At 37.5% G+C, this 21716-nt stretch overlaps 3 protein-coding genes and 1 pseudogene across 3 annotated transcripts; 2 read left to right on the forward strand and 2 right to left on the reverse strand.

Moving 5' to 3' along the window:
* Positions 1 to 2216: 2216 nt before the first annotated feature.
* Positions 2217 to 6212, forward strand: LOC137749584 (F-box/kelch-repeat protein At3g23880-like; annotated as a pseudogene).
* Positions 6213 to 6735: 523 nt separating this feature from the next.
* On the forward strand, positions 6736 to 9207 carry LOC137709203 (uncharacterized). The gene is made up of 2 exons (XM_088689802.1): positions 6736 to 7192; positions 8882 to 9207. Exons 1-2 carry the CDS (start codon positions 6902 to 6904, stop codon positions 9017 to 9019), a joined length of 429 nt encoding a protein of 142 aa, XP_088545928.1. The 5' UTR covers positions 6736 to 6901; the 3' UTR covers positions 9020 to 9207.
* Positions 9208 to 10165: 958 nt separating this feature from the next.
* On the reverse strand, positions 10166 to 11699 carry LOC137709202 (uncharacterized). The gene has a single exon (XM_068448305.2). It carries the CDS (start codon positions 11339 to 11341, stop codon positions 10361 to 10363), a length of 981 nt encoding a protein of 326 aa, XP_068304406.2. The 5' UTR covers positions 11342 to 11699; the 3' UTR covers positions 10166 to 10360.
* Positions 11700 to 14341: 2642 nt separating this feature from the next.
* LOC137708304 (lipoyl synthase, mitochondrial) lies at positions 14342 to 16753 on the reverse strand. Its single transcript, XM_068447352.2, has 4 exons — positions 16216 to 16753; positions 15906 to 16117; positions 15321 to 15700; positions 14342 to 14674 (listed from the first exon to the last, which is right to left on the reverse strand). Exons 1-4 carry the CDS (start codon positions 16650 to 16652, stop codon positions 14555 to 14557), a joined length of 1149 nt encoding a protein of 382 aa, XP_068303453.2. The 5' UTR covers positions 16653 to 16753; the 3' UTR covers positions 14342 to 14554.
* Positions 16754 to 21716: the final 4963 nt, after the last annotated feature.

Genomic DNA, 21716 nt, shown 5'->3' on the forward strand with positions numbered 1-21716 from the left:
TTGTCTTTACTACTAGAATGTGAGAAGCCAACTTTGGTGTCCCAACCTTCACTAAAAATAATTGGACAACAATGCCCCTAAAACAAAAAAAAAATACAACACACTAAAAATAATAGAAACAAAATAGCAGGTACACTTTTGTGACAAAAACTAAAATAAAAACAGAATTAAAAATCCAAATTATTGGAACCCTAAAAAAAATAAAAGAAGAATTTTAGTTAAAGAGGAAAACCACTACAATAAAAACACCATGTTCGGTAAAAAAAAACACCATGTTCAAAAAAAGAAGAATTGAAAGTGGCCCTCTACCATAGTGATGGAGATGTGTGTTGCCCTTACACCACGACGTGAGTTCAAACTCCATCGGCTCCCTAATCTAACAAATTTATCGTTTGATAAAAAATAAAAAATAAAAAAAGGAAGAGAAAAGAAATAATTACATTGAAGAAAGAATCACGGCGTTCGGCGCGTTTAGTTTTTGGATGCATAGCAGTTCCCGTTCAGTTTTCAAACTCCATAAATTTTTATCACCGCCGCTGCATTGTTCAGTTACAAAATCCCAATTTACATGGGACGATGCAACACTTATATGATACTTTTCTTATTGGCTATTTATGAATCATCATTATCTTATGGATTACTATGCTTACCGTTTCATATACATATGTTTGATTCCTGTTAAACTTTGTTGTATTATTTTTGTGTTTGTCATTGGCAGGTAGCTTTGAAAACGTTCATAGTTATCCATAGAACCTTCAGGGAGGGTGATGCAACTTTCAGAGACGAACTTCTTAATTTCTTCAGAGAGGACAAATTCTCCAGCTTTCTAATTTCAAAGACAATTCCAGCTCCATCGGTGAATTTCAAATGTCTTAATCTCTTGAATTCTTTCACCTCTTTGACATGTCAATTGTCATTATTAGCTATTAGATGAAGTACTTGAAATTATTACATGTATATTATGCAACAAATACATGCAAATATATTCTAACCCTTCAGTCAAAGTATATTCATTGTGCACCGTGTTGTTGCACATAAAAAACAAGAAGGAAAAGAAAAAGACTTAATTATGTGCTGTTCACCGTAGTTTGATTAAATTGATGAATACACATTTGAGGACATGATTTTTATGATTAATATCACTTTCATATGTTACTTAACTGTTACAGTAATTTTTCCCCTATGTTCTCTTTTCTTTGTCAAATAAATTAGTATGTTTTTTATGTAAGAGTATGGAGGGAATTGATAGGAGCAACATATAAAAGATTTTCACGACCTTACCTACTTTTCTTATATATTGATTGACATTTCAGTGTTTTTCTGGTTAACGTTTCAATTTTGATTTTGTTTATATTAGTATGATTTCTTCTTTTCTTTTTTTTCTTTTTTTTTTTAAGAACTAAAATTCATTATCTTTTGCAATTTCTACTTAAAAGATCGACAAAAAAGATGTTCGCTTGCAATTTCTACATAAGGATCGACAATGATGAGCAAAAATTCATTCTTTTTTCTTAAATATATTGTTCTAAATGTTAGGATCTATTTTTCCTTCATTTGGGGTTTTGTCTCATTGCATACAAACAATGTTTCAATTCTATCGCAAATACTCTCCCTTAACTTCTGTAAATTTTAAATTTCTCACTATATTATGTGATATGATGATTGCCTTTCTTTTAGGTTTCTAATATGTCTCATAAAGAAAGAAAATAATGAAATAACAAATAAGTGAAGCAATCCACACATATAAATATGTTTAAAATGTGTGAATGGTACGTAGCATTAGGAAAAGGCCTTTTGCACATGAGGTCCTCGGACTAAACCGGTTTGCAAACTACGCAAGGACCAAATACAGTACAATTTAAAATTCGTCTCGGCTTAGGGCAAACTTTGTAGTTCGTTAAACTTTTAGGGACTGAAAACGTGTTAAGAAAAATCACAAAATGTAGATTACTTCATCGGACCAAATAACTATGCAACCACACACAAAAACAAGACTCCATATGGCTCTTTATTCCTTCCCAACCTGTGGTCCTACACAGTTCTCTCTAAAGCCGTCTACGGCCGGTCGGATAGAAATTTTTCAAAAGAAATAAAGAAATGTATCCTTTTTTGTATTTTATTTGGGTGACTCAAAAGAAATTGATGGGTTAGAAAAAGCACAAAAATACAAGACGGATGTTCTTATGTTGCTCATCTCTTACGTCCACAAAACAGACATGTGTTTTACTGCTCCTCCAAGAATCGCAGAGAAGGCACCAGGCAAGAAGAAGCTAAAGGTTGGAAAGAAGATTCCAAAGTACGCACACTGAAGGTAAAAAACTATAAATAGCATGCGATCATGTGATCATTTCAAGTTCCATAGTTCAATCCCATCGTTTTAGCAAAAACCATTCACTTTGCAACTCCCCTCCCTTAAATCCTATTATTTGTGAAGTAAATGATGAGTCAATTTCATATTATATATTTTACCCTATTCTTAGTATATGTTGGTTAATATTTTGAAAGAATTTTGATACTTTGAATTGTATTTCCAATATAGAACTTTCGACTTCTTCTAGAGCAAAACATGGTCAAATGGACGAATTTTGGAGTAATTCCAGTTGGAGGACGATTGTGAGTCACTTAGCTTGACCGTGTCAAAATATCAGATTTTTCTACCAAGCGGTTATTTTCTGGCAATAAAATAAAGGAATGATGCACGGTGCTGGAACAGTGACGTTGTGGGCTTGAATAGCGTTTTTGGAGCCCAAGATGACCTCGGATGGATTCGTGGCCTTCTGGAGATGTGTTCAGAACGTCCTAATCTTCAAAATAAGCTATTATGGGCCAGATTTGGAGGAGATTTGAGGCTAAAACGTAGCTGGACAGTTTCTGTGCAGTTTTTCCTAGTTTAATTAAGGCTTTATTTTCTAAGATATTTTATTATTATTTAGTTTCCTAGTTGAAATAAGAGACCTATGTCTTAGGGTTTGTGCGATGGCTTAGCAAATATATTGCTTTGCCATTCTTAGTCTTCCATACGCTTGCCTTGCCGTTCAATTACAAATATGCATAACTAATTCTTTTTGCTAGGGCGAAGCCTTGAGCCTTAGCATGAATATTGTAATTTTTTTTAATTGCTTATGATTGATTGCATGTGCACTTTGAATTACTAATCACTGTGATTAAAACTATCTAATTGTCTTAATGCCTGATTACCATTAGGATCTTTAGAAAAGTAATTTGATGCAATTTTGGTCGAAATGTTCCCTGAAATTGGCGCTGGCTTCTTGTGATTAATAATTGTAATTTCACTTAAGATGAACACCACGTCTTAAGGGTTGCATGATTTTTCAAAGGGTTTTCATAAAGCATAATGAGTCTCTCGTGTTAAGATTTGATCCGAACGTCCGAATGGGTTGCATGTTAGATATACGTTCTATGTTGGAGGTTCCAAGTAGAATATAAATTAGGAAAACCTAACATTCAAAGTGGCATGTGTAAATCATAAGTAATTGGTAAAAATACATAGGATTAGGGGTGGTTCGGTATGGGATACCATACCGAAACTAGTATCCCGAATCCCAAACCAAAATTTTTTGGGACTGGAATTTGAAGACCAATCCCAAACCAAATTTTCGGGAATCTCAAATTTCGGGAATCCCGAAATATTTTCGGGATTTTGGGACAAATCGGGAATCCCAAATTGAAATATGAAATTATGAATTGTTCTTCAAATATATAATTCAAGAACACATTCATGAACTAGGAATTTCATTTCATTCACACTACCATTTAATTGAACACTGGCATGCCTGACTGTTTTTATCATAGTCAAAATTCAAATTAATTAAACTCTTTTTGCAATCTGTTGAGAGACAAAAGAATCAAGTCTTCTGAAATCATCAGCCATGGCAGCAACAATAATAAAATCCACATGAATATCAAACATAACATGAAAAATATGCAAGGTGTAGGGCATTCCAGGTTGCAGAGCATAAATTAGAAACTACTAGCATCAATTATAAAAGAATAATATATATATATATGTATAAATATATATATAATAATTAACATTATATATTTTCGGTTCGGTATGGGATTCCCGAAATATTGAGAAGCCAATCCCGAATCCCATACCGAAATTTTGGTATCGGTTTGGGATAGCATCCCGAAAATTTCAGGAATTTCGGTTTGGAAAATTTTTGGTTTGGGATCGGGATTTTTTCGGTTCGGTTCGGGATTTTTGGGAATTTTTTCCACCCCTACATAGGATTGCTAGGTGATGGTGGAACCCTAGTGCTTTTTTAATTTGATTTGTCCAAAACTGTTTTCTTTCCCCTTCATCTTTAATATTGCAGATTAGTTTATTTTTATTAATTAAATTCGTTTTAATTTAAGTAGGTTATAAAATCAATCATCTCAACTTTCTACTTTACAATAATTAATTGGATTTTGGTTTGTTTCGAATTATTTAATAATCCATGTGGAGAACGACCTTGCGGGAATAGTTTATACTACAACAACCTTATCATTCTTGCAAGTAATATAGGAGTTTTTAACCCATTTGCGTGTGTGGTAAAATCGCTATCAGTAAAGTTTCATCAAACTTTAAAGTACTTCGTCCAAGGACTCCAAACACACACTTATGGTGTGTTACTTTGGATGAAGGACCTTAAAGTTTCATGGAACTTGGGCTAAATTCATTAGGAATGCAGGGACTTGAAAATGACTCAATGCATTAAACTTCGAACTTTAAAATGATTCCGTTTACTTTGTTTTAGTAATTAGCAGTATTGCATCTAATCATTTTAGAAGAACTTCTGAGTTCCATGGCTGTACGATCAGTGTTTTTGTATTGCATTTTTAGTTTTTTTAGTAATAGCTTTGTAGTGCTTGAGTAGTTAATTGGATTCTTCTTAAAGTAATTTAGTATGAGCCTTGTATTTCCGCTCACGCCTTTCTTTTACCTCACCACCATCTGCTGATCTACAGAACTGAAGTCTATCTCTCACTGTCGATCCTTGTCAAGCAAGGAAACAGAAATTTGAAGCAATGTTGGACTCCTTTCCTCGGGAAATAACCCATGATATCCTATTTAGACTACCCATTAAATCTTTGATCCAATGCACCTCGGTGTGCAAGCCATGGAGGTCCGTGATCGTAAATCAAAGCTTTATTCAGTCCCACCTTAAGGCAAACAATCCGTTTCAACAAACAGAATGACATTCACCTCCTCCTACACCACAGTGTTTCTGATCATTCTATAACTTCTGTTAGAACCCATCGCCACACAACAGTCTGTGTCCAAAATACGAGAAGAGGTATTTTCTGTGCAGTATGATAACCAGGCTTTCAACGAGTACTCGGAGATAGAATTTCCAATTGCTCTCAAGGAGGAAATTGGCAGTGAATATTTGCACATTGTCGGCATTTGTAATGGGCTGGTATGCTTGGCGGATGATATTGTGCGTTCTGGTAAAAGCTTCATATTATGGAACCCATTTATTCTTAAGTCAGTGATCCTTCCCAGCCCTGGTATTACCTTTCCCATGTATAACAGCAGGTTTGACGCTGCTATTGGATTCGGTTATGATGCTATGACAGCTGACTATAAGGTCGTTGGAGTTGTTATCCCTAACAATGAACTTATGGGTCCAACCATGGCTGAAGTTTATTCACTAGCCACTGCCTCGTGGAAGAGTCTTGGTTCCGTTGCTCCTCAGTGTGCAACATATGGAGTGAAAACAGGTCTTTTTTAATGGAGTTCTTCATTGGCCTGCAGTAAGTAGGGCAAGCGAAGATCATTTCATATTGACTTTTGACGTCGGCAATGAGTTATTTTACAAGATATCGATGCGAACGAGTGTATGGAGTTACACATTGGGATTGTTGTTGTCTGTTTCGGGAGATAGAAAATCTATAGCTCTATTTGTGATGAATACCGATTCTAAAGATTTTTATCTTGAAATATGGGTGATGAAGGAGTATGGCGTGAAGGAGTCGGGAACCAAATTTGATTAGTCTCGGTCCACAGGGTCCAGAAAAACTTTTTCCTCCGGCGTTATGTTTTTAGAAAGAATGGTGAAGTATTAGTAATGCTTCTTAAAGGAGGCAGGCAGCTTTACATCGAGAGCAATATATCAAAGCCTGAACTTGTTTCCCTAAACCTTGTGAGCAAACAAATGAAAAGTCTTGAGATCTGTGGACCATATTGCTCTGTTGATTCTTAAAGGAGCCTTCTCTTGCTGGATAAGGCCGATGCAGTTTCTCTTTAAGAAAAGGAACAGATTCAGTAACGAGTTTCGGTGAGATGTCTGAGGCCTCTGAAGTGCTGGTGTATTTTTCTCTTTTTTTGGAGGGCATGTAACAATTTATCTGAAATGCCGGTAGACTTTCTTGAGTATATCTTTGATTGTTGTAAACTTGAGTTTTTGAAAACTTTAGCCGAAGCTATGGAGGACTCTAGTTACAAATTTCAATTGTTGTTGCAGCTTGAAACTATGTATTGAAGATCTATGAAATGTATTTGTGACTTCCTATAACTTAGAATAATTTAGAATAAAATATCGCTAGTTTAGAAAAAAAACATTTAAGAAAACGTTTGGTTTATCGGGTGACTCGATAGAAATTGTTAGGTTTGAATAGCTAATAAAATATACAAAGATACAAGATCACAAACTTTTGGCCCAAAAGAAGTGCTCATATTTAATAATTCTGTAGGGAAAAAAAAAAAAAAAAAATCCACTATCCCATAATACCAAACGACTCCATCGGCATTTCATCCTCCAACCATTTCACTGTTTCTCTCTCTTTCCTGTCTGCTTTTTTTGTTTACATATCAGTATGTCATGAAAGAAACGCGCAACCGAGTTTCCCTATTTTTTCATCGGTTTTTCTCCGAGGTTTCGGTCTGAATCTAATGGGCGGTGAAAATAGGTGGCAAGGCATCGCTTTACCTCCAGTAAATACAGAGATAGAAGAGGAGCAATGGAGGAACTTCAACAACTCAGTGAATGCAGTTTCTTTAGGTTTTGTAGCAACTGCTATCCTCATCTCAATGTTTCTTGTCATGGCTATTTTTGAGAGATTTTTCAGGCCCAGATCATCACAGCTGACCACTTCAGCTCGGACTGCTGCTACTACTCATTTGGATCTTCAGGCACAGATTACCAACAATGATTCCAAGCTTGATCGCCACAACTCTCACAAAGTAAGCTTTTTTATCTTCTTTTCTTCCCCTTTAGTTGTTATTACTGCACAGATGTGGGTTAGCACAGTTGAACAGGGCCGTGTTCCCAGCTTCTTTACAGCCAAACTACAAATCACTCTTCTTGTGAATTAGAGTAGTTTGATCAAAAGTTTGTCTGGCTTTCTTTTTTCACTTACTTCTTTATGGGGTGCACTTATAGGTGTGAAATTTGACGAGATTGTGCCAAAATTGGAAAAACCCACTGTTTTTTCTTTGGATAGTGATTTCACATTTAAGTTTTCTCCTTATGAAATCATTCTCTCGTAATTCTCTTTTAATTTGTTCAGTCCAGGAGTTCGAAATGAAATGAAATAGTGCACGAGAGAAAAGGGAGCGTGGAAATTTACTTCCGTTCTTTTTAGCATTTCCTTTTGTTCATTTGTGTGCATTATTAGCATTTAGGCGCTTAAGCTAATTGAGGAGTTGGTGGTTTAGTTTAGTGATTTAAAACAACCAGCAAAGATGACAGGGTGTTATTTGGAGCTTCCAATTTCAATGGTGGGCTGCATAACACTTCAGATTTCATAGGATCTGCATTATTATGCTCTACTTCTCCTTTTTTCTAAAAAGAGATTGGTGATTTCGTCATTGCAATCCACTCTTTTGGGGTCGAAAAAACTCACTGAGGCATTTCAGCCTCCTCATGGCCACCATTGTGTGATTCACATGCTCCTAGGAATCAAACTGAGGACATGCCGTGTGAAATCCGTGCCTAAAATTCGTCTCCAAACATTAGGTCACTTGAGGTGGTTTTATGCTCTACTTAATTAATGATTAATATCCATTTTTCATAATTAAGGTTTGTAATGCTTTGTCCACTTGGCTTAATCCTTCAGCCTTGTCTCTTTGACGCTAATCCATCACATGAGAAGAAAGATAGAGTACACTGTTGCACTTATATCTCTCCTCACATGACACTCAAAGAGAAATAGGCACATAAAGTATGCACCATGTTGCACCTAAGTTTTAGCCCTAATTCACATCACTTGAATTTAAATACTCGAAATCGTAGGCAATAGCTAGCTAGTTAGGTAAATTGGCAGATATATACTAGGATTCATCAATTAGCAACAAGAACTTGTTTTTTACCTTAAGCTATTACCATTTACCCCGAATTAAGCATGGGAATGGCAAACTTAATCACATGCTACAATGACCTATGTTTATGCCTTCTGTGATCTCGAAAACAACAGGCATGTTTAACCCTTTCGTTAATCTGCATTCTGCAATTATAATCTTGACTTAAGCTATATCTTAATCGCTTCCCGTTTACCACGTGTCCGGGTGACATTGAGCGTTTTAGAAAGTTGAGGGAAGTTTGGATATTTTTTATGTTTAGGAAGCCTTGATTTGTGGAGAGGGTTAGTATTTTGGAACATATATAATTAAGGGAATATTTTTATAAATTTACTTTTCCTTAACCTACTTGTAAAGGGAATAACTAAAATTAAAAATGCTTGTTTTATAATAATTTTCATTAAATTATGAACAGCATGCTGCATTTGAATCTTTAAAGTTAAAAGCCACCAACCACGCCAGAAAAGTATCTTCCTTAATCAAGACCCTCTTTGATTTTACTGATTCATTTGGATTCCTTCCTAAAACATATTTGCTCGGGTTGATAATATGTTTTGTTTTAAATTTGTGCAGATGAGAAATTATGCCAGAGAAGTATCTGTGATGATGCCTGGAGAAGATATGCCTACCTTCATTGGACATCCCGCTCCTGCACCGTGCCTGCCAGAGCGCATCGCTTGGCCTCTCCATCAACACAAACCGTGCTTATGAGTTTGGTTCCTGTCTTCAGCTAAATTGCATCGCTTGTCATCTCAAATGGATTTTCTTAGTTTTTACATCTAAATATCAATAATCATCTAATAAGTAAAGAATACTATTTGGCTACTCGAATGATGAGTTGGAGTTCCTATCAAAAATTTTCGTTCCCGATTTATAAAACTTCATGTTTATGATCAAAATTGTTCATTTTATAAATCACTCTATAAAGATCACATATGCAAATAGTCAATTAAAACTAAGGTCTTTTAGTCATCGAATTGTATAAAAACAGATGAACGGAATTAGTAAAAGCATTACGAACCGTCTATGTATTTGCTACGATAACTTGACTAAATGACCTTAATTTTAATTCATTTTTTGTAGAGATGATCTTTACAGAGTAATCATAATATGAACGATGCTGATCACATGATTCGAACACAAAATTTTCAGTAGGAGTTCCTACTCAAAACTCAAAACAACACTACTCCTGAAAGCGACGACCCATTTTCCTTCATTGTGTGAATGCACCAAGTGCAGTACATAGTGTGAAAAGTGGTAACGTTTATGCTTCAAGTGGTAGTGTTGTGCTCGGAGTAGAACACTCCACTCCGAGAGAGTAATGACCCCTCCGATGGAGCAATGTACCACTCTAACGATGGGAAATTTCACTTAATGTGGTCACGTAATGAAGAAAAACCGAGGAAGGACAGGAAATTTCCTAGAAACAGTGGGATGCTGGAAGCTTGTATCCACCAAAAGGCTTCCCAACCCATCCCATTCCAAGCGAAGATACCAATGTTCCAGGACAAACCTATCCCTACACAATTTTGCAAATCTCAACATTTGAGAAACAACCACACAAAAAAAAAAACAAGCCAAATAAGGAAATTATAACAACAATGGGAAGAAAGAACAGCAACTTGTCATTGTTTGTAGTTTGTGAATTCTAAGGTAGGCCCGCCGGATCATGTGCTGCCCGGCCACACATAGAAAGAGAGACTTTCGTATTTCCTTTTCTTCCGTTCCTACCCATGGTCTCATCCGATTGAGAGAGAGACTGAATGCGGCATCTGTCGTACACAAGATCCTCTCCAAATGAAGGGTGCTCAAAACTAGTTCACACAAAATTAAGATGCTAGAGCAACTTGAACAACATTTAGATAAAAGACTCGATCTTTATACCATTTTCCAGAGAATTTACATTGTTTCGGAAAGCAAAACCCAATTTGCCATTGTTTAAGAAAGCAACACATGTTTTGCGAACATTTGCAAGGAAAGTGCTTAATTCCACAGTACTTTCAAAAACAAGAAAAGCACTTTTGACAAAATGCAACCAGTAAAGAATCAACTTTAGACAAAGATGAAGCACTCCAACGAAACCAGAGGGTTGTCGATGGAGGGCTCATTCCCCTGCTGTGAAACGCCGCCGTTTGGTTCCTCCTCATTCCCCTGCTCCACGACGGCGCTGTTTGGTTCATCCTCCTTTCTAGTTTTGCTCTGTTTCTCAACTCCCACTCCCAGCTGTGAAGAACTACCACCGGCTGGTCCAGTCAACTTCGACGCCGACGGGCTTCTTCCCCTGCCGCCTCGACCCACTCCACCGGCCGTCCGGGTAGCCGGTGAACTCGACCTGGACGAAACCGTATCCCGCCTCACTCCGGTGGGGCCAACGCTGCGCTGCTGCGTAGTCCGCAGCTGACCTGACTCCCGCCCGCGAAACGAACTCGTTTCGGTGCGATTTCTCTTCGCAATCGAAGTGTCCGATGCCCTCGCCAGAGGTCTGGCTGCTCTTTCCTTCCGGGCGGCGAGGTCGCCGGAGTAAGGGCGCTTGCTACGCGCCGCGGTTGAAGAAGCGCCTTTCACTCTGGGACCTACATCCTTCTTCCGCTTACTCGTTGCCTCGTCGTCTCTGGCTTCCGTAATGGTGGTGGCTGTGGTCGCCGTCGAGTACGAGTAGCTTTCGCTGACGCTGAACCCACAGGGCTCCGAAGCCTGAGAAGGCTCGGCTGATACGGCGACGGCGACGGCGAGCTCTTTTGGCGGCTGCTCAGACTGGAGTTTCGGAGGCGAACGAGTGTCCTTCTCTGGGGTTATTTTGGGCATTTGGGGTTTTGAAATGGGGGTTTCGGAGAGAACCTCTTTCACCGACTCTTCTTCGATTTCAACAACCGGCAGTGGCAGTGCTGCGGCTCTGAGTTGGGTTTTCGGGATACGGGTCGGGTCAGGTTCCGCGAGGGAAGATCTGGCGTGGACGTGGTGGTTGTTGGGGCCATTTGGGTGGTGGTGAGGGGGAGGTTTTGGGGTCTTGGCGGTGCCGAGACAACAACCCATTTGTGATTTTGATGGGGATTTGGTTTGTGAAAGCAGAGATTATCGCTTTTCAGAGCGCTTTAGCGGTAGCGACTGCTAGGGAGCCAAGGTGGGAATTAAAGATTTCAAATTTAACGGTCATAAATTGGAGACTGAAATCTGAATGAAAGGAATTGGGTGACAGTGAGAGGAGAGAGCTGCAGAGGTACTAGGTTAAACTTGTAAATATGAGTGGACACAACAAAAGTACTGCAGGCAAAGGAACCCAACACGCTCAGTGATTATATGGTTTCTAGAGCAAGTTTAAAATTGGAGGCAAATTCTCTGCCCTCACACTTTTTGTGCTCTTATGTGATCTTATATTTGTGTGGTCATGATTAATGAGTCAACATTTTATATAACTATTACTTTTTGTTTTATTATCTCTATAAAAAACAATATAAAATGTTACGTGGTTTAACAGTAACCATACAAAATAGGATGGCACCAGAAGTGGGAGGACAGACAATCCTTGTCCGGCAAAGGAACCCAACACGCTCAGTGATTATATGGTTTCTAGAGCAAGTTTTAAATTGGAGGCAAATTCTCTGCCCTCTCACTTCTCGTGCCCTCCTGTTTGTGTGGTCACGGTTAAGCCACGTCAACATTTTATATTACTATTCCTTTTTGTCTTATTATCTCTATAAATAAAACAATATAAAATGCTGACGTGGTTTAACCGTGACCACACAAAACAGGAGGGCACGGGAAGTAGGAGGGCAGAGAATCTACCTCCTTTAAAATTTGGGGTAACTCAACAGGGTTGGCTCAGTTGTTAAGGCTATCTCCAACCGATGGCTGGCCAGAGGGCTCGTTTTAGCCCTCTGGCCCTCCAAGATTCTCCAACATATTAATATTTTAATGAACAGTACAGGGGCATATTTGCCTCCGTCTCCAACCGAGGACTAAAGGGCCATAGAGCCAAACATAATTTATTATTTAAATTTAAAAACTACAACAACTTAAATTCAAATCTAACAACTTAAATTTAAAAACTACAACGATAACTGGCCCAAAAAACCAAAAAAATTAGAACTTAAATTTAATGAATGATTTAGGTCTTTATAGGGAAAAAAAAATTAGAAATTTTAAGAATTAAAAAAAAAAAATTGACCCAAAAAACCAAAAAAAAAAAAATTTAAATACAACGGCTAGTTGACTAGCCGTTGTATTCAAATTTTTTTTTTTAAGCAATCATGTCGGTTATAACCGACAGAAATGCTATATTTTCTGGCCAGCCCTCTAGCCCTCTCATATTCCACAGCTCTCTAGCCTAGCCCTTGGTTGGAGACGATTTTCGGGCTATTTTCGACCCTCTGGCCCTTTGGACCCTTCGGTTGGAGATGGCCTAAGGTCTTGCCTTGTGTGCTATCTCATCAAAGTTCGAGTTTTTGCTATTAGCAGTTCCTGTTAGTGCACAATCTGTAAATTTCTATGAAAATCTATACCGGTAGCAGTTGGCATGTAGGTGCTGTGCGTAAGTCCTTCTGTCTCAATGCTTTGAGTATGCCCTAGCTCTTAACGCTGGTGGTGAGAGTAATCAATCTCCCCCCTAAACTCTTTTTTACCAAAAAAAAAAATTGGAGAACAGGACCTTCTCTCCTTCCGTGAGAGACCTTCTTTCCTCTATGAGAGTTTTCTTCCCCCCTTTGGTGAGGGTCTTCAGCTTGTCCACCTTCTCAGGCGCCGTCTCCGGCTTCGGCTGGAGTCGGTTGCCACTTTTCCTTTTCTTCTTCTGTTTTCTTCTCTTTTCCTCTTCTCTGCTCTGTTCTTCTCTTTTCCTTTTCTTCTTTTTTCTTCTTCTGATGCTTTTCATCCTCCTTCATCTTCCTTTTACCCCCGTCCAGTGGCTTGTTTGCCACTCAAACCCCTCTGCATCTACTGTCTCTGCCTTCAGTCCCTTTTCCAATTTCTCCCTTTTATTCCTTTCTTCCACCTTTTCCTTCTGTTTCCTTTCGTCTTCCTTCCACCTTTTCCACCTTTTCCCCTTATTTTTCTTCCACCTTTTTCTCCTCTTTTCCCCCTCGTTCCCCAATCCGGATCGGCTTCATCCTTCTCAGACTTCACAGTCCGGCTTGGCTTCCACTTTTTTTCAACGCGATTTTCCGCGCTTCTCCCAGAAGGAGGTGAGTAGAGCTTTTGCTCACACCACCTCCTTCCTTTGGTTTGCCTTTGTTGGCACTTTTGCTAGTGGGTTTTGTCCTGCTAGCTTCCTACGATTTGTGGCAGCTATTGCTGTGGTGTGTTGTGGAGGAGTTTGGGGCTCTGTTTTGGGGTCCTGTTGTTACTCTGTTTTCATCCAACTTTTGGACTATAGTTTTGTTGCTTTCCGATGGTTGCAGGGGCTGTTCATTTGGTAAGCGGGTTGACAGCGAAGGTAGGAAGCTACTAGGGTTTACTTTGGTGTTTTTCCTGTTCAAGCCTCAAAACTATGGTTTGGGCTGTGGGTTACTATGGCGGTCCATCTTTTAGTTTGTGTGTTTCTTGTATTTGGACCTTGTCTCATGTAATCTGTTGCGTTATCAATGAAAAAAGCCTTTGTCCAAATAAAAAATAAAAAATATTGAAGTCCCACTACAATAATACAATAATACTCTGGCGTGAAATGCATCAGGATATTGATATTGATAGTTTTCGTACGGACAAAAGTTAAGAAACAAGGCCGAAAGATGCCCCATACTCCACCACCGTCAATATTCAATATGGTCCCAGACAAATTGAAAACTTCGGGCATCAAAGGCCCCAGACAAAACAGAATTTAGTAGCAGAATAGGACCAGTACTAAGTACTGGTACCAACAAACAGGTGGGACTTATAAGCAAAGAATATATTAACTACACTGTCCATTCCTTCATCATCACATTGTATTAAGTTCTATAAGATACATCATCGTACGGCCGTTGCTTGCAATCTGCATCCGACATTTCGCATGTTAAGTGCCAAAACTAGAATCCGAAACAAAAAACGAAGCACCATTCATGATTTTCTATAGAAGAATAAGCAATTATTCTTGTTATTAAGTATTAATAAGCTGATTCACAACTGACAATTACAACGAATTGAGAATACAACTGGAATTGATATCGTAACAAGATCGTCACTTGTACAATTCACAGACTGAGCCTGAGGGAGAAGAACACAGACCGGAATTTCATGGAAGACATGAGATTTCATATGTAGGAAACAAACCACTCATCACGAGGCAGAAACATGCGAAGATTTAGCCCGGTCTGATTCTATCATAGATTTGATGTAGTATTCACCAGCTTTGTATGACGACCTTACCATGGGACCAGATGCCACATATCGAAATCCCTGTTCCATTTAAAATACACAGTAAGTTAAACTTGTATACATACAAGAGGATCGGGTGATAGTATGCTTGATACAATGAGATGTAACAATACCATGAGATGCTTGTGAACAAATTTATATAGGTGAGGCGCGCCAGAAGATCGTATGTTTAATAATGTTATGTTAAACACCCAATATAAATAGGTTGACCAAAAATCACATCCCCTCATTTTTTGGCAACAATGACAAGTTGACGTTCAAGGATTACAGCCTTGAGTAGTTTAAGTGTTTCATCCCCTATAAGAGTTAATTATATAAATCCTGCGTCTTCCTATGGTTGTATTGCAGTCAACCTTTCTCAAAAAGTGAATACTAGTAAGTGAGAAAAGGAAACACCCTACGATTTCTCGAACACAATCATTACCAATAATGATTGTTGAGATAATAAAGTAGAGGACAAATCAAGTCAATAAGGAAATCCCTGAATGGAGTCAATACTGTTGCCATAGCCAATTAATAAACTGGTTAAAGTCACATGGAAGAGCTACTAATCATCCCAATGCTCAAACAATTACTACAAGAGAATCTGAAAATATCTGCTCCGAATGGAAACATGGAATCAAATAGCATAGCCAGCATAGTTAAGAACAAAAGGGTAAAAGTATACCATTTCCAGGCCAAGAGCTCGGTATCTCTCAAAAGCCTCAGGAGTAATGTATTCAGACACAGGCATGTGGCGCTTCGACGGTCGCATGTATTGACCAAATGTCATAACATCGACACCTGCAGCTCTCACCTTCTCCATTGTCCTCACAACCTGATCAGGTGTTTCTCCACACCCTAACATTATTGAAGTCTTTGTAAGTGTTCCAGCAGGAGCATGGTCTTTGGCCATCATTAAAACATCTAAAGATTGTTTAAAATTGGCACGATGATCCCGCACTGCCCTCTGAAGCTCTTCAACCGTCTCTATATTGTGTGCAAGGACATCTAATCCTGATGTTGCAACTTTCTCTACACAGCTCGAGTCTCCCCGAAAATCAGGAACTACAAGGCAACATGCAAAATTAACATCACATATGAACTCTAATCACATAATTGCCAAACTTCACATCCATTAGCTTAATACTCACAACCTCTTAATCATACAGGCATACAAAAGGCAAAATTTCGTCGAATCCAAAAAAATGTTCCGAATTCCATACCGAGCTGACAATATCATCCTAATTTAAACTGAAGAACAACACCATACCCAAAGCCTCAATGAGCATGCTGGGTTTGAGCACCTTCAACTTTTGCACGGTCTCTGCAAAATGTCCACTCCCTTGATCGGGCAAATCGTCCCGGTCCACGCTAGTAATCACCACATAATCCAAACCCCAAGACGCAATCGCCTCGGCCACATTGGTCGGTTCATTAGGATCCGGCGGCGGCGGAGTCCTGGAAGTCTTCACATTACAAAACCTGATAATTTCAGCACAAAACCCAAAAATTCCCATCAACACATATAAACCAAAAGACACAGCAATGCTCTCACATGCGCGTTTCATCAAACAACTTGCCTGCAACCGCGCGTACACGTATCACCGAGAATCATAATCGTGGCGGTGGCGGTGCCAGTCTCGCCGCCGGACCAGCACTCGCCGAGGTTGGGGCACTTGGCCTCCTCGCACACGGTGTGGAGCTTCAATTCTCTGAGCTTTTTCTTGATCTGAGTGTACTTTTGGCCGCCGGGGATTGACTCCTTCATCCATTTCGGCTTCGGGAGAGGATTCTTCTTGGTTCCGACTTCGACGGAGTACGGGCCTTCGCCTTCCACGAAGTCCGTCAGAACCGGAGACTCGGCGGCGAGGCGGGCCCGGAGGCCCGCCAGAGTTTGTGGGAACCGGGAGGAGGTTGCGGCGGTTGAGGGCGGGGTTTGCGTGGAGGAGGAGGAGGAGAAGGACCGGGCGGTCGATTTTAGTGTCCGAGCCGCTAGGGCCGTGAACCGGGTCTGCATCTCTCGCTGGATTTGCGATAATGCGATGGGAGATGGAGAGAGATTCAGATGGTTCGATGGTGGGGAAGAAGGTGATGAGATTTTGGTGGTTTGTTTGTTCGTTGGTTTGGTTGGAGCAGACAGTTTTGGATCTGAAATCAACGGCCCATGTTTGATTTGGTAATGGGCCTAAGATTTTGATTTTAAATTGGATTAGTTTTGGGCCACTGGGCCTGATAATTTACAATCAAAGGCAATCACTTCAATAATGACTAATTATGTTGCCATCGTAACTGAAGAGAAGTGGTTTTCACACGCTATTTTTTTCTTCCTCTATAATCATGTTGAATTGTGCAAAATATGGGTGAGAGCTCTTAGTTTGAATTTCGTAGACAGCAAGTTTAATGCTAATTTATTATGATGGTTATTGTGAGACTTAGTACAAATCTTTCATTTTTTAGTATACATCGTGATATTAGAAAAACAAGCAGACTAGTATTTGCATTCTAAAAATATAATATTGCCTCGTCATAAGAGTAATTTTTTTTCTAACTATAGAAAGTTTGGAGTGCAAAGTTAGATTTTTAGAGTGCCAATAAGTATTTTAAAAAATAATAACTAATTATGATTGTTATAAATAACTAAACGAAAGTGATTTCCACTCACTTTTTTTAGCTCTTTAAAAAAACACATTGCAAACTCTTCGAGAGGTACATATCACACTATCGATAAAAATCATTTTATCACGCGATTTTTAAATGGAGTGGACTGTTGCGAGAAGCTTGTGGAGGTCCAATTTGAATCCGCTCTCCTCAATATCGATTGTATAAGAAAATGGAGTGCCTTATCGACAAAGGAAAATTAACTCTTTTGAAGTACTGAAAATGTTGAAACAAATAAAGACCTTTTTGAAAGAATAAATCATAAATTTGAAAAGAAGAAAGAGTTATAACGCACTTTCCCTCACTTTCCAGAATTTTCTAATTTTATTACATACGAGATTCTTTACTTTTCGTTAAATGATTCTCAATTATCAACATAAACAGTAATAAATTTGGCTCAGTTAACTCTATGATGCCATAACGATGGGATTTCATGTGATTGGAGAGGAGGGGCTCAATTAGTCGATTTTGGAGGTTGGTCCCAATAACTAGAAATTTTTTTTTTTTTTTTGTTGGAATATATGGAGAATTTGATCATATTATATTCTCTCTACATGTATATAAAGTAGCTTGATTATGGCGCGACTCCGACAGAACTTGTGGCTGCGATTGGTGGAGGAGTTCATGAATTTGGCTACTTTTTCCTTTTAGTCTATATAAATTTGACTTATATGCATGACAAAGACGTAAAATATTTGTATTGAGTTCGATACTAGGAACTAGACTCAGCCCACCAAACTACAACACAATGGTCCCTGCATTTGATCGGAACCTAACAGAATTTTATGTAGGGCTCGCCGCTTGATACCAACAACCATATGGTGCTAACTCTCATCAATCCACACTTGCATGTATGTGCATGGTTATGAAATCTCGACAAGTTGACTGCTAAATGTAGCACGAAACAATAATTTCTTTTTTCAAGAAAATCGTTACATGATAGTACTAATTCAAGTGTTATAATTGTTAAAAATTTTGAGAATACGAATACTATTTCTCCTACAAGAATTCACACAAGATGAATATTAGTAAATTACAATTTATGTTGACATGATAAATCATATAAATAATGAAACAACAATGAAATACTTATTTTTTATTGCGTAGAAACCACTCTTCGTCAATATTTGATTAGAAACAAAACTTTAGGTTGAGGCATGTAAGTTACTGTCCTTAAGGGTAGACTTCACTCCTCGGCGACAATATCTCGATGTAGTAGGTTACGACACCCTACCCTCCAAGACTTGTGATCTTTGTAAGTGTGCACTCGTAATACTTAAATCGAATGAACAACTCAATTCCTTAGCACTTGAGAGAATAGGTGATCAAATTAAAAATCAAGGATTGAAAACTTATAGAATAGTAGAGAACTTGACTGGAACTACAATTTACCCCTTTGATTTACGCAATAGTAATATATAGTGCTAGTCACAAACAAAATGTTGGCCAAATAAAGGGAACTCGAGGAGCATTATTGCCCAATCAAATGCTAACAATAAACCTCCTTTAATGCATTAATTTTGGTTTGCAAACAAAACTGAGAATTAAAAGAAAAATTAAGAATGATATTAACATGATCAATGAAGCTTTGATATATGAATTGTGTTTTGAAATACCCAATTACATATTCTAATAATCTCCAACATATTTCAAAATACAGATCGAGTTCACTAGATAGGAATTTGAGATACAAAAGTTTAAAGAGGAAATGAAGTACCAAAGGAAAGTGAGAATCCAAACACATCAGAACTGGTGTCTTTTAGACTATGAACTAGCCTTAGGACGACCTAGTCGTAACTCACAAAATTTTGTTGAAAACTAAATTTTCTATGAACCAATGTTTATTTGCGTGAATCATATGACTAACCATCCACATTAAATCCTCAAAATTGAGCTTGTTCGAGCAGGTGGGCATGAATAGGTCATGCACCCACTTGGATATTCATGATTGCTCCAAAGAACTTGCCTAAACTCTCATAAAAAGCGTCCTTACTCCTACACTCATAGAGGTGAATCCATCAAGTACGCATTGCATTCAAGCATACCACCTATATATAGGGTATAGTATGCATTAAGAACATAAGTTCTATCTCATACACTGCAGTATTTGTACTATCTGCACCATAGGGATAGACTGTCGAAAATAACAACACTCGATCTAAATTGATAGTGCATGCCCGACCAACAAGTGATTTGTTCTTACCCATATGAACCTATTTCATGGGATCTCCATTCATATAGGTTGGATTACCATCATTCTCGACGATTGTTATAGGCATACGTTTTATCCCTCTGATGTGATAATCAACACTAGCATTACTGATTTGTCAGAGGATTCGCTAGATCCATTTTCAACCTCAATTGGGGTTTAGTATACAAGAATTACTACTCATTTCTGGTTAATATAGTATATATAGTACATTAAAATATTTAGTATATATTCAGAATATGCTTCTGTAATGGTCCATGAAACTTTTCGTACACCTGTTCAATTACATTAGGTCCTATTTGGTGAAATGGATGAGATAGATTGTGATAAATTAAAATGAACTTGAGTCCAATATATTGTTTGATGTGTCAAAATATAAGATGGACATGACTGAACATGATGGGTTACAAGTCCATAATAGAGTGAGTTATTAACATATCTTTATACATGAGTTACAAGTCCTATCTTATAAATCTTTGTCAATCCAATCCCATCTCTAAAGCTCAATCTTATCCACCCACCAAACGGGCTCTTACATCTGACTAGCTGAGTGTTAGTATCATATTGGCCACACATAATTTTTCATACCATAATTGGTAAGAACAAAATTAGTTTCTATTGTATTTCAAGATAAATCTGATGTCATGCATATGAACAAAATTTCAAGGAAGACATGTTTGCTAGGGTCACTGTCAAATTTAAATCGTATGTTTTAGAGAAATGGAGCATTTGGAAGTGCACCACCATAAACTATGATGTATGTTTACCATACACTTAATCATTTGTTACATATCATTTTACTTAATCTTAGTTAATATTTTTAAAATTTGAAAAAGCAACATTTAATGTGAAAGTTAATTAGAATTTAAGTAATAGGACATGTGGCAAATAATTAAATGTATAATAAACATATATTATAGTTATGGTGGTAAGCAAAAACGCTTTGTAGAGAGAAACTTACATACTTATAGCATATCCCCATATTTTCAAATATGTCTTATCATCTGCAAAAAGATTTGTTTGTGTACACTATTTCTTACTCCTTTTTACATCATGTTCAATTGTACAATATGTGAGTGAGTGAGAGCTTTTATTTGGAATTTCACAGATGCTAATTTATTATGATGATCATTATGAGACTTAGCACAAATCTTTCATTTCTTAGTATATGTTGTTGTGTTTAAAAAAAAAAAAAAAAAAAAGAGATTAAAGAAACTACTATTTGTGCTCTAAAAATTTAATTATACACTACTCATAAAAATATTTTTCTTTCTAAAAATAAAAAGTTTGGAATGCACAATTAAAATTTTCAATTGCCAACAACAAATTCTCAAAAACAAAAATGAAATTGATTTCCACTCACTATTTTCCTTTTACATCTATACTTTCTTGCTTATTTTTTACCATTGAATTAAATATAATCCAGAAAGGGTAAATAATTGGTCATAAAACATAACTGAAAATGTAAATAAAATATAAAAGTTTAATCATCGTGACATAATAGTTACTTATCGGTTTTATAAATAAACAAGGTTCAGCCAAAATAATAACAAATGGAATGTTAGCTTACAATATCACGGGATAAAAATTGGTGCCCGTAAGATTATATTTTAGCTATCGACAAAAAAATATATATATATTTTAGCTCTTTGAAAATGTCTATCTTGCAAACTCTTCAAGAGGGACGTATCACAATTTCGATAAAAATCATTTTATTATATGATTTTCAAATAGAGTGGACCGTTGTGAGGGGCTTGTAGAGGGCTAATTCAAATCCATCATTCTCAATATCGCTTGTATAAAAAATAGTGTCATATCGATAAACAAAAATAAGATGCTTTTGAAGTACGAAAAATGTTGAAACAAATAAAGACCATTTCAAAAGATTAAATCCTAAATTTGAAAAGAATGAAAAGTTTTGTACATACTTCCTCTCATTCACTACAAGATTCTTGTCATCACGTTAAATGATACTCAATTATCATTCCACGTGGACGAAAAGAGAATAAGCAATAAGTTTAACTTAGCTAATCCTACGATGGGATTTCATGTGATTGGACAAGATGGGCTCGATTAGTCAATTGTGTAGGTTGGTCCTGATAAGTTGAGAATTCTATTTTTGTTGGAATTTAGAGAATTGATCGTATTATATTATATTATATGTATATATAGGGATCCTCATTTTTCGAAAAAAAATAGAGATTAGGTGTGAAA

Source organism: Pyrus communis, chromosome 17 (assembly GCF_041283825.1).
Source record: "Pyrus communis isolate YQ-2024b chromosome 17, ASM4128382v1, whole genome shotgun sequence".
Taxonomy (NCBI): domain Eukaryota; kingdom Viridiplantae; phylum Streptophyta; class Magnoliopsida; order Rosales; family Rosaceae; genus Pyrus; species Pyrus communis.